Source organism: Prunus mume, linkage group LG2, assembly GCF_029339155.1.
Source record: "Prunus mume cultivar Tortuosa linkage group LG2, ASM2933915v1, whole genome shotgun sequence".
Classification (NCBI taxonomy): Eukaryota; Viridiplantae; Streptophyta; class Magnoliopsida; order Rosales; family Rosaceae; genus Prunus; species Prunus mume.
The window spans coordinates 17936501-17955526 of record NC_142699.1 but is presented as its reverse complement, the minus strand read 5'-3'; the positions used below and the strand labels follow the sequence as shown (position 1 = coordinate 17955526).

General features: G+C 37.9%; 2 protein-coding genes across 2 annotated transcripts; both read right to left on the bottom strand.

The window, feature by feature from the left end:
* Nucleotides 1-5893: 5893 nt before the first annotated feature.
* Nucleotides 5894-10318, bottom strand: ARG1 (Chaperone DnaJ-domain superfamily protein). The gene is given in 12 exon segments (XM_008245042.2): nucleotides 5894-6390; nucleotides 6624-6677; nucleotides 6762-6910; nucleotides 7018-7126; nucleotides 7257-7346; nucleotides 8015-8065; nucleotides 8230-8314; nucleotides 8316-8332; nucleotides 8408-8519; nucleotides 8591-8673; nucleotides 9034-9157; nucleotides 9799-10318. Coding segments are annotated over 12 exon segments (1242 nt in total). The 5' UTR covers nucleotides 9930-10318; the 3' UTR covers nucleotides 5894-6153.
* An 801-nt stretch (nucleotides 10319-11119) lies between these two features.
* LOC103341510 (zinc finger protein BRUTUS-like) lies at nucleotides 11120-17231 on the bottom strand. Its single transcript, XM_008245043.3, has 14 exons — nucleotides 16713-17231; nucleotides 16277-16486; nucleotides 15912-16106; nucleotides 15489-15817; nucleotides 14802-15027; nucleotides 14523-14691; nucleotides 13277-14401; nucleotides 12918-13095; nucleotides 12598-12819; nucleotides 12364-12501; nucleotides 11877-12111; nucleotides 11668-11727; nucleotides 11512-11583; nucleotides 11120-11418 (listed from the first exon to the last, which is right to left on the bottom strand). The coding sequence occupies exons 1-14, from the start codon at nucleotides 17004-17006 to the stop codon at nucleotides 11287-11289; spliced, it is 3585 nt and encodes a 1194-aa protein (XP_008243265.2). The 5' UTR covers nucleotides 17007-17231; the 3' UTR covers nucleotides 11120-11286.
* Between the last annotated feature and the right edge of the window lie 1795 nt (nucleotides 17232-19026).

Here is a 19026-nt window from a genome sequence, read left to right as displayed (position 1 = left end):
GACGGGAACTTTGGGGAAGATGACCAATCCCAAAGCTAAAGCCAATGTTTGATCAAATTAAGAAACCTTTGCCAAGAGAATCTCTCACACCTCTCTACTCTTAACAAAAACTCAGTTGGCGACACGTCTTACCCTCCTATCGCTATATGTGACAGTTTTCTCCTAACACTTATATTCTTATTCTCCTACCTAGTCCTATTCCTATATATCTCTTTCATACATAATTTCTGATCATTTTCCAATATATATTTCTCTTTTTCTAAAATATTAATTTTTAATTATATATATATGAGTTAGGTCAATTAACTACGATAATATATTCATCTTCTTACATCCGAGTTCGATCTTCATTTTCGTATATAAGGACATTGTTTTTTTATTAAGTACAAACTACAAAGCCGCATTTGAAAACTTGGGTAGTTCTGTAATCTCGTACTCTGAGGCTCAGATGCAGTGGAACGAAACCCAATGGCGCAACATGAAGCCCATTTCTCTCTCTGTTTCCCCTGAACCCAACTGCTCCTTCAACTGCTAGAAGCCTAGAAAACTTGGAACATTCATCTCTCTCTCTCTGTGTGTTCAACTTGAGTTTCCAATTTTACCCTCATCTCATGGTCCTGCAAGATGGCTCCGAGTGCTCAATCTCAGGAGCCGACACCACCCACCAATAAAATTTATTTTTCTCATTAAAGTCAAAACTTTCATGCATGGCATTGGCAACGCAAATCTTTCATAGGTTTGGCACTTGGGTTGGTTGGGCCCCATGTTATGTTTAGGAGATTCAACTGAGATCTCTTACCGTCAGTGTGCCTCCTCATCTTGCATGGCCCACGTGTCACCATCTACTTATCTTCCATATCTAGCTTTAGATACGCATGCTTCACATTCTAAGTTGTGCTCGCAACCAAAAGTGATAGTAATGATGGCAGTTTTGTGAATAAAGTCAACATGGGAAGCTCTTAACTCAAGCTATGAGCTACTCCTCGAAGGGTTGGGTTCAGGTGTGTTTACAACCTAGGGTTGGGCCCTACCATTACGTGTTGATGATGAATAATTGTTTAGGATGTTTGCGTGATTGACGTTGAAATCCATATATTAATTAATCAAACAAATGAAATGAATGATTTACTTTTGCTTTGGGGGATTTGGGGGAGAGAGATCTCTCCGAATCTTACTAACTACGAGAGAAAAATTAATAGAGACAAGAAGTTGGCTTTCGTAATCTCCCACTTCAAGGAGCATAAACTCATACCCATGTTAATTAATCTATTGATTATTATTGTTTTCAAAAGCAGCCTCTTGCCTTGCCTTGCCTTGCTCTCTCTCTCTCTCTCTCTCTTCTCCCAAGTCTTCATCACAACTCCAAACCTGGCCCACCTTGTCTCCTCTTTCTCCTCCGTTTCCATTCCCTTAGTCAAATTTTCCCATACAAGAAAAATCTCCTCGATCCGATCCCCATCATCATCTGGATCACCTTTCGAGTGAAAGCTTGCATTCTTTTTTCGACCGTTAGATTTCATAGTTAATCATGTTTGTTTTGTGGTCTGGATAATTAATCATGATTACTGCCATTACAAAGCTTAAATATGACCTAGATATGCTAGGGTTAGCAAAAGTCAATCAGTCCATCATGGTTTATCATATGGGGGTTTTCTTTGTTGTTGAATTTATTTAGAAAATTATTGTGTTCTTCTATTCATTCTATTGTAATTACTTACTTAAGTAAAAAGCATTTCAATTTACTTTTTTTCTTTTACAAAAATGATGTTCTAACGAGATAAAAAGTAAATGATTTGAATCACTGAATCGCATTGGGATATGGCCCCACATGTAGTGATCCTTTTCTTTTCTTAAGAATAGAGATACCTTCATTGAAGGAGCATGTCAATTAGTATACAAGCAGGTAGGAGATGATAGTTGTGACTTGTGATGGCCCATTCATGTATAGTTTACGTGGGTCCCTAACATGGAACATAAAAGAGTTTATTGGGGGGCCTGATGAATTATTATACTAATGCATGCACATAGATTTAGGATTTGGGATTAGTAATATCTTCTGCATTAATTAGTTTGAAATGATCAGTTTCTACTTAAACCTAACAACCTTTTCGCTTTATTAATTGGATCCAATGATTTTGCCCTTTGGGTCTTTCTCACTTTGAGTTTGTGTCTTGACTCTTTGACACTTGAGGAAGTTAGCAAATTCCAGGCCAAACAGCTGTATGGGGCTCAAGGAAGGGAGCTGCTCTCATTCAAAAAGCAAAATGTACCTCCTCAACTGAGATCCTCTCAATGTACATGTGTTGTGTACCATAAAGTTGAAGAGTTATATATATATATATATATATATATATATATAGGCTTGTGTTGTGTAACTGTGTTGTTAGTTGGAAACAGTGGTCGCTGAATTAAACTCAGCACTAATTATTGGTTGGTTTCTCACCTTGCAAGTACTTTTCTGTTTCTTGTTCCTAATTACTATTTATTTATTCCATATGTAGTACAAAAAAGAAGAATCCACAGTGAATATTCATCCCCATAAATAAGTTTTGCAGTTTTCTCTTTGAATAGTTAGAGTTTTTATGTTCACAAAAGAAAAGAAGGTCATTGTCGAACGGGGTTACCACAGTGGTTGTGGCCTCCCCCTTCCCCCCTGATTGGCAGTTGCACTCAAGATTGAAACCCCAAGATTCCTTTCCTCCTAATGCAACCCAAATAAAAGAGAAAAGAAAGTCATTTTGGGTTTGGTTGCTAAATTAATTTAACAAGATTGGTAACCAATAAAACTCAAAACAGAAGCGATTGGACATAAAAAGTTGAAACATGGATCAAACATGCTGCGTAAGAGGGAGAGCAGGGACTGAAGCAATGGCTTGGAAGCCGTGTGTTAACATATAATGTTGTAGTACGGGTGACATAGGCCAAGGTTTTCTCCACTGATGAAGGGTTAGGCATGTGAAGCTGCGCGTCCAATTGGCTCCTCTCTATTTGAACAAACTCTAGGTAGGACCCGCCCTCCACAATGGGGACCACCTCAATTTCCATTTCTGTGACATTGGACCTACATGTATCGACTCTCTCTCTCTCTCTCTCTCACACACACACACACACAAGAAGAAGAAGAAGACACCCAGTCATGTTTGATTAATTAACAAGTGTCTACTTAACAATGGGTTTCTTCTTGTTGTTGTTGTAAATGGTTTCCACCATCTAATATAAAACACCATTTAGGGCCTTAATCATGCTTTTCTTAACTTTGTTGTTGATTGAAGTGATGCCAATATTATCGTTTTAAGATTGCCCAAATCGCGAGCATGGCCCACCAAGTTGTGCTTAATTATAAAAGAAAGTTTTAACCAATGACAAAACAACATGGAGTTTTTTATTCATTAAACAAGAGATTATTTGAGACATGATCCTAAATCATGTTAGAACTCCATTAACTTTCTAATCACCTTTGTTTCTTTTTGCAACCATTACTTTGGAAGGATCCAAAAAGGATAAAAAGATAACCCCAATGTGACTTAGTTTTCAAGTGTTGGAAATCCCTTTTATGGATATGTTCAAAGCATTTTTAATTTGACAATCCCAAACAATATGGGTGACTCAGTGAGTCCCTTCATGTATTCCAAGTGACACTACCCACTTTTTTTTATAAATAAAATATGGTGAAGGTTGGGTGGTGGAGTTAGCTTTAAGTCATGTGAAGTGACTCTCTCTCTCAATTATTTAACTAATACATACCATTATTAATCCAACTTAATTAGAGCTAAACCCTAGATTACAGTCTAGAATGTGTTATATATAAAATAAAGAAGCATTTCCATGAAGTCCATCAAACTTTATAGAGTTTTAAAATGCATAATTTTAAGTCCGTGAAATGAGTTTGGAAGAGGGGACTGTGGTCAATCAATGAGACAAAATCAATGTGTTTTGGTTGCTCAAGAAAAGAGAGAGAAAGACACATAGGCGGCTACACAAACACACCCAAATAACATCTAACCCAAACAAAGACATCTCCTATAGCTGGGAGACACCTCTTCACATGACATGACAAAAAATATATTGAAAATTCATTCTCATTAGATTCTGCACAATCAGTTCCGCCCTAGCTAGCTAGTGACACAAGTTCAATGCCACAAGCCTTCTACCAAGCCCATCCACGTTGTCGATTTGACCAATATCTTTCTTTTCTTCTTTTTCTTGTCACATAAGATGTTTTATTTTTACTCCAAAATTTTGGACCGACGAAAAGGAAGCAAATGAAAAGGGGTTTGGTTTTTATTTGCCACAAACTAAGGTGCCATGGCACCACATGTGTTAAGATAATGTGACAACAGATTCAGAACCTACTGTTCCTGAACATGGGGAATCTAGCACAAGGGAATATAATAGGAACCCTAATTTATACGCATGTGAGACTTGGTCTTAGAAAAAGGGGTTTTAAGCATTTCCTAATCTAAATTCTACATGATGTGCTTAAATAAATAAGGAACCTCCCGGATAAACAATCCCATGAATTCTGCAGTAATTTGTCCCTTGGAAAGATCCAAGTGGATGCATCTGTCTCTAAACCATAACTTCAAACACACAGATCAAGACGACCTTCGGCTTCATTTAAAATTGAGTTCAAAGAATCCTATGATTTTCTTAATGATAAGCTGCATGAGGTGTGCTGGTTTGGCCAATCTAGTCCACGAGCAGATAACCTAAGACGGTGTTTAGTATTATTATTATTATTATTATTTGCGGTCCATATTTTAAGGATGAAACCAAACGTTTCCCACTGCCGTGGTTGTTGATTGAACCAATTATCAAGTCTCATTGACAAGAACAAGTCTCTGCAACAAGGAACTGTAACCGAAGCCTCTCCCAAAATCTCTGCGGGCCCTATGCCAATACATAGATAGCAACAGCCATGACTGGCGGAAGCCCATTTTTCTCTTTTATTTAAATACTTTCAAATCATTATTTTGAAAGAAAAGAAAAACAAATAAAACTAAAATCTTTTGGGTGCCTCCTAATAGTGGGCCCAAATTCCTACTCACAAACCCATAAGCAAAGCTCCATCAAGCAACAAGTGTACATAGATTAAGAGGACCACCACTTCCTCAACGTTATGGTCCAAATCTCAGTGGGCTCGTTTTCCTACATTAGCAAATTAATAATAATTATACGAGTAATTACACAAAATTTTACACTTCAGCATTGCTTCGGTGGCTGAAATCCAGCCGCTGATCATAATTTATAATGTACTTTGTACAAAATTTTACCTTCATCCGTACACGTCACATGTTTTTCTTTGCCAGCGTTGAAAGAGCTGAACTCCCTCATTTGATAAATCCCTTTCTGTGTTGACCTCAGTTCTCAAACGGTGGGACCATTTTCTGAAGTCTTTGCAAGGCCTGTTTACATGGATGGATCGGTATATAATTGGAAGAGCTCAAATCACGGCCATTTCTGGCTGAAATGAATATTGCAAGCAGATATGCTCTTATGATTTACCAAAAAATTTGGATCACATTTGGGTTAAACCAGTTGTTCAAGGCAAATGTAAATTTAGAATATTAACCCCGATGTATGAGATCGTTTCGGCATTATAGACAGCCATGGGGTATACATTGAAGGGTATGAGGTCGTTTCGGCATTATAAAAATTTGGATCACATTTAGGTTAAACCAGTTGTTCAAGGCAAATGTAAATTTAGAATATTAACCCCGATGTATGAGATCATTTCGGCATTATTAACCCCGATGTATGAGATCGTTTCAGCATTATAAACAGCCATGGGGTATATATTGAAGGGTGTATAACACTAAACCAAAGCAACTGACATGTTATTACAGCAGCAGCACTAAATACGTTTGTATTGCTGCATAAACATGGAGGACAATTCATGGGAAATTTGAATGTTATGATATTTATACAAATGCATTTTCTAACTGCCACGTTTTACAGAAGCAAATTACAACAGAACACTAAGAATAACAATGGGGGCAACCTATAAGAGAAATAAAAAATTCAAAGAAATACAAGACAAGCCTCTTTTTTTGGTCGAAACAAGACAAGCCTCTATGCAAGCACAAGGCGTGGATGGACATTGAAATGAAACCTCTCAAATAATAAAAATAAATAAATAATCCAGACATCTTTTCAGCCAAGTTTTTTATCTGATCCTTTGAGGTTAAGATTGAACCATTTCTTTTTGCCTGACTTGTCCTTCCCGTCAGAGCCTCCATCTTCCCCTGGGCTCTCAGTATTTGAATCTTCGCCAGGATTTTTGCTACTGCTACCATTGCTCAAACCGCTACCACCCACACTATTATTGATTGTCTTGGTGATAGTGAAAGTAGAATGGATACTGTCTCGCTGTTTCAGCAGCTCATCCACCTGATTTGTAGAATGATAAATGCCCAAATTAAAAATTAAACAAATAAATATAGAAAAGAAAGGAAAGAAAAGGGATACTTCAGATATGATAACATTTTAATGAATCTACAATCATATAACAGCCTTCCATTACTTAAAACATAGAGGGATGAACTTTGAACCTAGTGTCTGAGTAAGTCCCTCAACTTCAATTTTCAGCAATGTGTCAAAAATTATCAGTAACCAAAACTTACAGATTGCTTTTCCTGGGTGTATCTGTTGGTCACTTCTTGAAAGCGCGCCAATGCCTACATAACATGACAGGAAAATTGTAAAAACAAACATGATGAAACCTTATTACAAACCACAGCCAGGAAGATCCGGATCAATACCTTCCTGTACTCTGTTTCAAATTGGCGAAGCTCATTTCTCTTTCGTAAAATCTGACCCTCAATCTCTTTAAGCTTCTGCGTTGTATCCTCGTATGATTTTACACAAAGTGCCTCGATTGTATAGGTAGCAGTCTTAAAAAAATTATCTCCTGAACAAATCTCAGTGGAGGTTAGTTAACAGGATAAGCAACAATTTCATATTAAGGTGCCAGCCCCAGAAAGCAAAAGAATAAAGGGACCAAATCAAAGTTCAGACCATAAACAGCGAATATATGAGTGCCAGCTTTTAGTTCTGAGACCTCACAAGGTTGAAGACCTTCCAACCTCTTGAAAAAAGCAGCTTCAGGGTCCTTTGCCATGGCCAACTGCACCAGCACAAGGATACATAACCATTTTCAGCCATAAATAGGAATCTACTAAACCATTACCCTCAGTCCCATCCAGAAACAGTGGAGAACAAATTTTATGAAGAAAGAAAATTAATATCCTGCATACCGCATTCAAAGTTGAATCCATTCTATATACTTGAAAATGCAGAAAATACATCCCTGCAGATGTTGCTTTGCCTGTCTTCTCACTATCTTCCTGTACAGAGAGGCAATAATGATCATATTTTCTGAACTCATCTACAAGTGTTACATGTTAAAACGTAACTGGTATTTGATGAAACAAACACCACATAATAATTGATACCTAATTTTGTCATGAAAGGAAATAAAATAACACTCTACAGTGGATTACAACTTGCTAAAACAAAGCAATAAGAAAACATATAACAAATTAAAATAGCTTATAAAGTATTGGCAGTTGAAACCAGTGGATAGGTCTGAACTCCATAAAATGCATGTAAGAAGAATGCAGTTCGACACTTTTATAGACTATCTAACGTCGGAAGAACCAAAATTCAGTTTTAGCACTTATAAAAATACGGAATGCAGTGGTGTATTTTCTAAATATTCCTTTTTACTTTTGGTTTTTTAAAACATGGCTTCCTATGCTGCATCTTGATAAAACATGGGAGAATATTCATGAAAAAAAATCATAAGCTGGTTCAATCACTTTTCTTAAGAGGTTCAAACTATAAAGCACACAAGGAGAAGCCTAATCATTTATGTTTAAATAACATCAGGCAAATTACTCCAAAGATTCCAAACACATATGACACAGGCGCCAAATCCTAAAGCGAGTGCACCAATTATATGGTTATCAAAAGAAGCAGAGATGGAGAAGATTGCGATAATAATATATAGTACCTGTAAGGCCAAACCATAACCACCATTGGCATCTTGTTCAAAATAAAGTAACTGCAAATTACAAGGATTTGATTGAAATGTAAGTATTGTACCACCAACATTCACAAATCAGATATATTGAGTGCAGGATACACACACATCGAGAGAGAGAGAGAGAGAGAGAGAGAGAGAGGCTGAGGCTCTATTGCAGTAAAAACTTAGGGAAACATATGCACCTTAAATTTGCTTTGTGCAGTTGAAGTTACTCTTACTACAATCCCCGACTCGGCTTGCTGCTCATTGATTGTAACACCAAAAAAGGGCACACTGTTTCTCCACCTGCAGCAAATCAGAAAATAAGTAAAGATGCACTAAATTTAGTGTTCTTGCATTATGTTACAAACAAAGAAGCACCTTTCCACTAACTGATGTCCCAATTGGGAGAGGTCTGACTGTTACTGTACCACTAAGAGCTTCTTCAAGTACATTAGCGGAAATTGTAGTCTTGATAGGCACACCCAACTTGCTATAAACAAATAAAATGATTATCATAATACAAAATGATCCTAAACCCACAAATATGTAATGATATATTACCTGAATAAAGCGGCGAACATTGTATTGACAGTCCCCAGATTTGACAAGTCAATTTCCATGTCCATGGCATCAGCATCAATTGCCTGAAACAAAATTAAAACCGATAAGAAAATATTTATAACAGAATATAGCACATTAGAAAGTGGAATATCTAAGGAAGGGATCTATATTTTCTTCTCTTTTTCAAATGAAAAAAGGAACAGAATGAATTAAAATCAGAAACTCCTTGCTCATTAAATTGTTACACATATGATACAAACAAACAGAGCAGATCTGTGTAGACAAATGACATGGACATTTAGAGTGATCAAATCTGAATAAAATTATCGACTAACACATTTCCTAAAATGCACACAGCGGATCCAACCAAATGGAATCAAGAATCCACTCAGCAGCACTAGTTCAATGAGGGAGGGGAATAGTGAGCAGAATTAGAAAAGCACCTCAAACCCTGCATTGTCATACTGCCTCCTCTTCTCAGGGTCAGACAAGATACTATAAGAAAATGCAACCTCCTTGAAATGCTCTGAAGCTTCAGGATTGCTAGCATTCTTGTCTGGATGATACCTTTCCATAATTTGGTTCAAAACAAGATTGTATGTGAAAATGTCTCAGAACAGCATTGTAATTATTATCATCTACTGAATCAATAGTCATGTGAACTCAAATGATATTATATACAAATTGCAATAAACAAGAAAATAGTGCCATCTCTGTAGAGATCTATCCCACAGAAATGGAATTAAAACACATTAAGGCAGCTCAATTCCTAATTTTCATGGCACGATCAATTCTCTATGAAAAATGCATAATATTCAATCAGCTAGAATGGTGAAGATTTAGTCAAAGCACAATGGCTTATAAGACAAGAATGTTAAGACCTCAAAATCAATTAGAAATTCAAGAATTAATTATACTCACAACAAACCAATGCAATATAAGACTACCGCCGCCAACAATACACATTTTCCACACATCTCTGAAAACTCAACTTTGTAATATACGTGTTGCTATATTCTTACTCCTAATCAAGCTCAACAGTGAACCTCGTGGCTAGTGATTTACAATCGTCAGGTATAAAGCTAGATTCTTTTGAAAAAAAATATATCAACCCCTAGCAGGAATTCTTCTAATGCAAACCAAATATTGAAATCTCAAATCAACGGCGAAGATGGTGAATTCTGAAGAAGAGAAAAAATTGAACTTACTTGAGAGCAAGCTTTCTATAGGCGGTTTTAATTTCCTGATCATTTGAATCCCTCGAAACGCACAAAACCTCGTAGGGGTCTCGCCTTGTTGCCGGCGCCGATGTCCCTTCCAATTTCGAACCCGTCCCCATCTCTCTCTGCTTCCTTCTCTATCTCCAGAGAAAAGTCTACTTTACAATCCGGAAAACTACAGTACTCTCCTCTGAACCAGCTCAGTTGCTCTAATCATGAAAAATCAAGCTCTAGAAGAATAAAATTCTAAATTTTGCTCACCAAAGCACGCAATTCAAAGCTTTATTGGATCGCTCTCTTTTCAAATCTCGGGAAATAAACAGTGATGAGAATTCCTATAATGAACAAGTCAAGGCCTTGAAAAGCTTTCTCTTGATCTAATCAAACGACGCCTAACTGTAAGAGAGGACAGCTTAGGGTTTAAAATTTCGGAGAGAGACGCGTGAGCTCGAGCTGGAGAAGACCCAAAGCCAAAACCCCTTTGTTTCCCTTCTACTCTTTTTGTTTTGTTTTGTTTTTTTTCTCTTGGTTGTCTTTAAAAGAACGGGCTCTTCACTAAAATGGTTTTGGTTTCAACCGTTCCGTTAACCTTACGTCGTTCCACACCAAAAAAAAAAAAAGAGTTAACCTTACGTCGTCTTTTAAATTTTAAAATTTTTATTTCTAGCAATCCATTTTTATTTTTAATAAATCGATGAAGAAGACTAAAATCAATTTTGTTTTGGCCTCAGAAGACGAACTTTTTTCTTAGCTATGCCAGAACCCTCTTTCTCAACAGAGTAAAATGATAATTTCCCTATTTTTCTTATTTAAAATGAATTTAATCATAACTTTAACAATTAATTGTGATATAGTAATTCCATCAGCACATGCATAATACGTAGGAAGATTCAGACCAAAAAATATATATATATATATGTAGGAAGATGTCGTGGGGATTCGAACCTGAGGCCTCTAGTCTGCTAGCCAATGTCCTTTTTTACTGGACTAGAGTCGTTAGCAGTTTGGCTTAAACTTTAAAGTACTACATGGTTGAAATCTCAGACCAAAAAGAAAGTAACGCATGGTTGTAATCTCTGGCGACATGGCTATATACACTCCAGATTGTTGATACAACGTGACCCCGATGAAAGTATACCAACCCTTCTCATTCTTCAGTTTTCTCTTTAAAGAAATTTCATGGGAGCGAGGGGAAGGGATCATCTATAATACAACTTTCTACATGTTCTCATCGTTTTCTTCAATTTTGTCGACCATCCCTATCATGCATGATGATCCGCAATTAACAAAAGACACATAAAAATGTGAGTAGATAGAACATTGTGAAAATTGAATTAGGCAGCTTAGCTATATAGTAGTGCGTGTAATTTACAAAGCCGTGTGAAGGCTGTGGTAATGCCTCCAGCTCCACGGAAGTCTATTTACACGAGACGAAACTAAAGCATCGCAAGTCCATATGGCCCTCAGTCGGTTGGCTTATGTTAAGCAGTGGGTGTTGGAATCAACTCTGATGACCTTAGTGTTATAGGATCCACAAGACCCGCACTTATGGTACAGCCAGTGGAAGGGTGCCGTTCCCTTCTTATCACAGTCGTTGCACAGTATGTCCTGGAGCGTACCAAAATGAACCACTTTTCAGCTAATGAAATTGAAGATAAGGGGACAAACCATCTCGGGAGAACAAGCTTTATGATAGTTTACCTGACACCGATCCCTGTATTCTTCTGGTAGTTCCTCTGAAGCCAGTAGTGCATCAAGCATGCCAAAGTAAACCTACAAAGTAGTCAAAGTCGAATAAATTATTATTAGACTTAGAATTCGGATTCTCAATATGATAACTGAATGAAATATCATTACCGCCATATCTCCCAAAGATTTGCTACAGATTGGGCAGACGTAGTGACTGCAAGTGTATGCCTGGCACAATGGATTAGAGAACGCTATTACATATTGATCTTTCCTCAAACCAATTTTCCTTTAATTACATATAAATTTGGAGCAAAACGTGAGCAGGAACAAAAAGAAAAGAGAAGTTGAAAGAAAGAAAAAAGAACAAAACATCAAACCTGGAAGCAAGCTGAATGCATGTAATGGCCACAAGGAAGAGCTCTCACAGTTGCACTTGATGTGAACAAAAAGTCACAGCAGATGGGGCAGTTTATTTCTAGACCCTTCTCCCTACATTTGTGATCCAGTAACTTCATCCCCAGGCAACAATTGCACGCCATGCAATGAAAGAAGTCGATACCAAGTCCCTTCCCAACACGACATAAATTGCAGGAAGGACAATGATAAACTGTCCTGATATAACCAAAAAGATGTGTGAGAAATCTAATTTTAATCAAAGGTCTAGATTCATAAATAAGATGTAGCATCGAGAACGCTAAATGATAAAGGTGTATAGTATCCATCTATGATTGACTCAAACCCAGACTTCCCCACCAGCAAAGTTAGCACTCCATCAGGTTATATCTCAAAATGCTGAATCAAAGGTGAATCCAAGTTAATAGAACCTAGTTTCATTTGGAGGAAAAGTTCTAACGAAGTATGTACCTTTCATCATCAAAAAACTTGCAAATACTACAATAGTAATTTGCCATCGAGAAGCCACCACACGAAGGTGTTGTGCAGACTGGTCCCACGGGCTGTATTTTCAAGCAGCGCATGCACATCATCTCAGATGTAGCTTTCCTGCAAATGAATTAATATACACATGAATAATCAATATCCAATCACAATATGTCCTGTAAATGAAAAAGAAATCAAGAGTTTATAGCACTAAGTTACCGATCCATTGAATGGTCGCTCACGTTATCATGGCAGAACCTACATGTAAATAACTTGCCACAGCACACAGCACGGACCTTGCAATTTCTTTTGTAATGCTCACATCCAAACACTTGTTTGTCTGAATCACAAAATGACGGTGAACATCCAAGCAAATCTTCACCATTTGAACCTTCGACTGCAGATGCTTGAGGTGACTTCTGCTGAGAAGCTATCCAGCGACTATCACAACCCATTACTTAATCAGAACAAGTGAAATGCGAAACTGATCTAAAATGGCTGACGATAAGGTTCATGAAATTGATAAAACATGAACATACCTGGTCATTAGATTTTGAATAAGATACGCTTTTCTTCTAGGATCAAGAGTTGAATCCCGAGAAACTTTTCTTATTTCTGATTCAAGCTCATTCTGATTCATCCTAAATATATCTTTCCATCCAGGTTTAAATGTGTCATCACTGTGCCCCAAGCTTTCATAGGCATCGGCACCTGAAACTGTAGATTTAAAGTTCATGAGAAAGGTTTACAAAATGTAAAATCTATTACACAATAGAATGTTTTGGATTTCACGGAGCAATGGCTACGCATTTGTAGCTCAGGAATTTCTTTAATAACCACAATAGTAAATTATGGATAATTTATAACTTTACAGCAGTAGAAAAAGTATCATACATACCTAGAGAACTGCAATTTTCCAGTGTTTCTGTATGTGAAGATGCAGCAGGAGTTCCATCCCACCATTCATTAAGCCACTCACTGAACATCGTATTTTTGGTTGCCTGCTTCCATGTGTCCATTAATTTATTTTGCTCTTCCTGAGTAAGAACATCAGTTACCCACGGCAACATTGATTGAAGAACCTCTGCACCTGTAGTACCAATTATTCTACCCACAATTTTATCTTGTTCTTCCACAGAAAAATGCTTATCAAACAATGGCCACAGTTCAAGTTCTTCGCGGAAAACATGTTGATCCAGTGTCACTCTAATGGATTTGCACATGCCCTGAAGCTTTGTGGCTAGCTCATTGTACTTCCTCAGAGTATCATTATGCTCGAAAGAGTTAAAGCTGCTTCGAGTTGAATCATCAGAAAAATTTCCAGTGCATATGAATTCACTAAGTTGTGAAAGCTCAGAAAGAACAGAAGAAATATCCTCAAACAGTTTCTCTTCCTGCTTGTGATCCAGAGTGTAAGCATGGCTGACGTTATGAAGAGTCTCTTTTGATTCTAATGCTGGAAATACAATATCATCCTCTGCATTACTATGAGCTCTGTATAGACCCCACAACAACCGAAATCTACCAGTAAAATGCCTAATAAAAGTCTCATTACAATCATTAAGCTTTCCAGATTCAACATCCAAATACTCCAAGTCTTTACGTATAGCTTTATGGAACTTAAATATGTTATCAATGGGTCGTGGTGCACTATTGGTGTCAGTAAAGCTGGCATCTGTTTCCCAGTTAAAAAGACTGGAGTTGAGCGAAGGGGCAGAAGGATTAAAAGATAAGGCGCGCAGAGATTTTGCTGCAGTAAGAGAACCCACTCCTAAATTACCGTCATTTACTCCTAACCCTGGGACACAGCATGTCTGGTTTCCACAAGAACTTCGAAGGGTATTTACGCTTTCCATAGCCTGGCAAGCAGCAGCTTCTGATATCAAGCTTACACTCTTCACTGGCCTTTGATTATCATCTGCTCCATCTGTTTGAATGCGTGAAGACAAACATATGTTCGCAGAACGACCTTTGCATGCCCATCCAGAAAAAAGAGTAACCAGTGCTGAATCTGATGCTGGAGCTGCATTAATTGAACTCTGTAAGTTATAACATATATAGAAGGGTATGCAAATAGAATGCAGACCACACCATTTGTTGAAATAGAAATAACAATAGTAATAAGTCGACAACTGATACTGAACCTGCTATACGAATATTTTGAAGAAAGGAACTTGCTTGCTCTTCACTAAGTGATCCTACGAGCCATGGCAGGACACACTCAATCAACTTCAAGGGCATCAGACATAAGCTTTGATACAGAAGTTTTCGCTGTATTTTGGGGCTAAAATGCTGACGAGCAAGTGGAAGAACCTTTGAATATGATGCCAAGAAAAGTGGAAAATACAAAATAGGTAAGTTACTCTCTCCCTTGCATGGGCAGGACAGCACCTTGTCATATTGGAAGTGGCAACAGCACTCACCTGAAGTTCCTCATTCTGGAAATGCTTCAGTATGCTATCTATTATCTGATCAGCATGAGAGCACAACTTCATATAAAATTCAGAAGTAGATGAGTTAGCTCCTGCCCTCTGGATGCTTTCCATGAGGTGCCTAAGCTTGTCAAATTGAATTTCTTCTTCTGCATGCTCCTGAGCAAAAGTCAGTTCTGCATCTAGAGCAGGGAATATAACTTTGTCCTCAGCAATGCTGCAGGCAAAGAGGAGAACATAATATGTACGTAACCATAAGATACCTAGTATGGAAAGCATATGATTCCTACAACTCTTTCTATAGTACTGATAATTAGTTCTCCTTCATAAATATGAACCCAAAAAATATCCAATTGCATACAACCCATAAAGACACAGACCAAGAAAATAAAATTATAAGATACTAAAGCATACACTACGGGGAAGTTATCTTCTCAAAGCCTTGCATAACTCATGGAATTGAACATTTAAGTAATACAAACTATTTGATTCAAATAGACACCTGAGGAGACAAATCACAGTTCATGCATTAGGCCATTATACAGACTGACTGATGGTCCACTACTAATTGTCCTTGTTTACAAGGATAACAATATTATCAATTGAAGCAAGGAACTCAATGCATTAGGAGTATGTCTGAAAGAAGAAGAAGAAAATCAAGGGAAACAGAAACCACACCTATGGAAAATACAAACTTCTGCAATGAATTGCAACCTCTTGTTGAATGCAGACAAGTCAGAAAAATCCCCAGAAAGTTGTATCCTCCTAGATGCCTCAACTATGTCATTTAACTCTCTTTTTATAGCATTGTGCCAAAGAAGTATTTCATCTATAGGATTTGAAACAATAGTACTGGAATTATCAGATTTTATCTCCACGCGCTTCCTTTTACAAGTCTTGGAAGATTGACACGCACACTGCCCCTTCTTTGCAGAATCTTGAAATTGGCCGTTGGAATTATTTTTGGACTCAGAAACTTTTGCCCCTTCCATCCAGGCAAATACAACCTTCGTATCATAAAACTTGAAGTCAGTGTAACGTATATTTTTCTTTTTCCAAGTAACCATCCTAAAACAATATGCCATGAAAAGCAACCCTCACCTGCTGCAGAAGCTTCTCTTCTGGTATCACCTTGCTCAAGTACTTGCGCATATCCTGATGTTCATCAGATGATATGGAAGAAGAGAGCCACGGAAGAAATTCTGCCATCATGTTAACAGGAATACTGCACAGAAACTGCCACACCAAGGAAGCTTGCTCTTCAAATGTAAACTTCTCAATAAGCAACGGGAAGACCTGCCAAATTCAAAATAACAAGCTTAACCCAGAACACTGAACTCCCACTGAAGAATCGATTTGAAGAGCAATTGGGGAAATAAACGAATATCCACTGAAAAGCTCATCATTCGTTAGAACTGCTGATAATCATGTAAAATTAGCAATGCATGAGTAGGTGAAACAAATACCTGTTCCTCTTCCTTGGACATATGCTGGCTAATTGATGTTTGAAGGGCTCCAGTGCAAGAAGCCAACTCTCTCCGGTAGCTCTCCTCATTTTGCATATTGGAATTTAGAAGCTCAAACAATTGATCAAAAAGAACACTCTCTCCCTCGTGTTCAAGAGAATAAGTTCGAGCTACATTCTTCACGCGTATATCTAGAGCTGGAAATATGACCTGCAAAGCCCAATCCATAAATTGTGCATAATTTACAGCCTCAAAATTGAGAAAGCAAAGCATCACCCTCATTTAATGTAAGTGAATAGTTAAACGATATAAAAAATTCAAAACAATCGTCGTATAGCGTAATAAACGAATACTAATCATCAAATTCTCTGAAATTTGAAACAACTGGAATGTTACAGCTACAATGCCGCAGAGCAGAGTGAAACCAGAAACACACCTCGTCCTCGGCATTGCAGTGGTGCTTATAAATAGCGCGAAGGAAGTGGTAGCGCTCTAACAAGGGCTCGATGTCGGCGGAAGGGGCTTGGCTAGTGGCGAAGGCCATGGCGGCTCGGTGGAGGCCATCGAGCTCGGAGCGAATAGCTTTGTGAAACAGCAAGAAGATGAGAATTGGAGACTTGAGCGCCGAATTCTTCAAGCAAGTCTTGGAAGGCGAGGGATCGAGCGGCGTCAGAGGCCCAGCCATTACCGCCACGCCTCCTCCTCCACCGCCAGGAAATGGTGCCGCCATTTATAGAAAGCGAAACGTCATGAATTGGGAATGTGATTGCAGATTCAGATTTCCAAAAACCCTAAGGTTGCCTATGGTGCAAGATTTGAGCAATCTGGTGTTGTTGGCCAGAATGCAGACATACACGCGCGCTCGTTCTTCTGTGGTTGTTGTATGTTGTTGGATGTGTGTTGCTGAATTCTAATTGTGCTGCAAAGGAGAACGGAGCGGGCAAAAAGCACGAGAACGTTTCAATGCTTTTGCAATATAGATAAGGGAGGGGACATTTTGTAGTTGTCCACGTGTCGCAAACTGGCCACGCTGTACAAAGCAAAACGACCCTATACTTTGTTTGGACTTCTTTAAAAAATTTAAAAAATAATATTTTTGGTGACCAGTAAAATAGTTTTCGGTAGGACAATAATATATAGTACACGTGCCCTCCACGCGTGAGAAGCCCACCACCACGGCGTTTTTGGACTGTTTGGTTTTGTCGTTTTTAGCACGTAAGCATCCACTGCGTAAGGATAGAATCAGGTAGTCGAGGTGGACCTTTAGCGGAATAAGTGACGAATGATGGTGACAAGCAGAAATGAAAGTTTTCTCAGGAGGATAGAGTTATTATCCAAAGTTAAAATTTTTACATTTTTACATTTGAACTTTTTCTTAACCATGTTACGAAAGGATTTCCACTTCCATCTCCAGTCACTTCATTGTTTCCTCATGGTGGTGCTACCAAAAGTAAAGTTGGATAAGAAGAAAGGTTACCTACTACTTTTGGGTTTTAATACACTTTTAAATTAGTTGTAGCTCTTCTCATGAGAAATTTGCTACATGTGACATTCTTATTAAATATGACTTTGGAAAAACATAAAAGAAAGAGAAATTTTGTAAAATAAGCAAAAATAGACAAAATTACCCTTATTTAATTTTGGATTTCCTAGGAATACTTTACATTTGCATGTCTTTGATTTGAAAGTTGAGAGGTTTTTTTGTCTTTTCAAAAGTGAAATTTTTTTTTTTGCTAAAACCTAAATTTACTTAAATACAACATGAGACAAGATGTTTGGTAAAATACATCGGGGGAGGTATAACAAGGAATAAGGTTCCAAGAGTGAATGGACACAAAGTTGGCATTTTCATTATCGTTTCCTTTATAAACATACGTATTAATTTGTTTACATCTGTACTGTCTGTAAAGTCAATATGGCAACGTATGAAAGCTGGCTCCTTTCGATGTTTGGAGTACACGAAAATGAAACGGACGTAAAGGATGTGCCAATCTTTGGGTGGCACGTGATATGCCCGTGGTCGCAAGTTCCATATCCAGATTAGATATTCTTCTTTCTCCCCCAGCTTTGGAGATTCCAAAATTACTATAGCCTTTATGGCCACCGATAGAAGATGACATTTATGTTAATGTCATCGTGTGTGACTAATTATTAGTTTTAGTCTCTCTGGTTGGACCCAATTGTTATATAGGGCCGGACTGTGGCGTGCAGTGGTTTACATAGATGCCTCACGAAACTTTGTACGCAACACAGCAACGGAACAGAGTTTGAAGGAAGAATATAATGCACGTACGTACGACGTGTCGTTGGGCATACAACTGGTCAAAAGCTAGACAAAGGCCAAATGAAATGGGTATCCAAATTCATCACCACCCAACCTAGCCCCTATACTATACACCATATGTAATTTATATTTTTAGGTATAAGCATGCATGCAGTTATTTAGTATATTTTTTGGAAGGTCAATAATATTCCCCCACAAACACACGATGATATGATCAGTCTGTCTTTGCATGGTTGTTGAGGAACAGGGATATTAATCTTATATATGTTATTAGGGTTTTAAGAACTTCAAATCCATTCTTTAAACCCGCGCTTACGTAACGGTACGTGTTGTTCTAGCTTGCTAGGGTGGGTGGGCTCTCGGAATGTTTATATCCAGACAGGGCAATAGATATACCTTTCCGCACCCACCAACTTTGCCTTTGACTTGGGCCAAGTGAGATTCGCAAAGTTTTTATTCTGCTTAA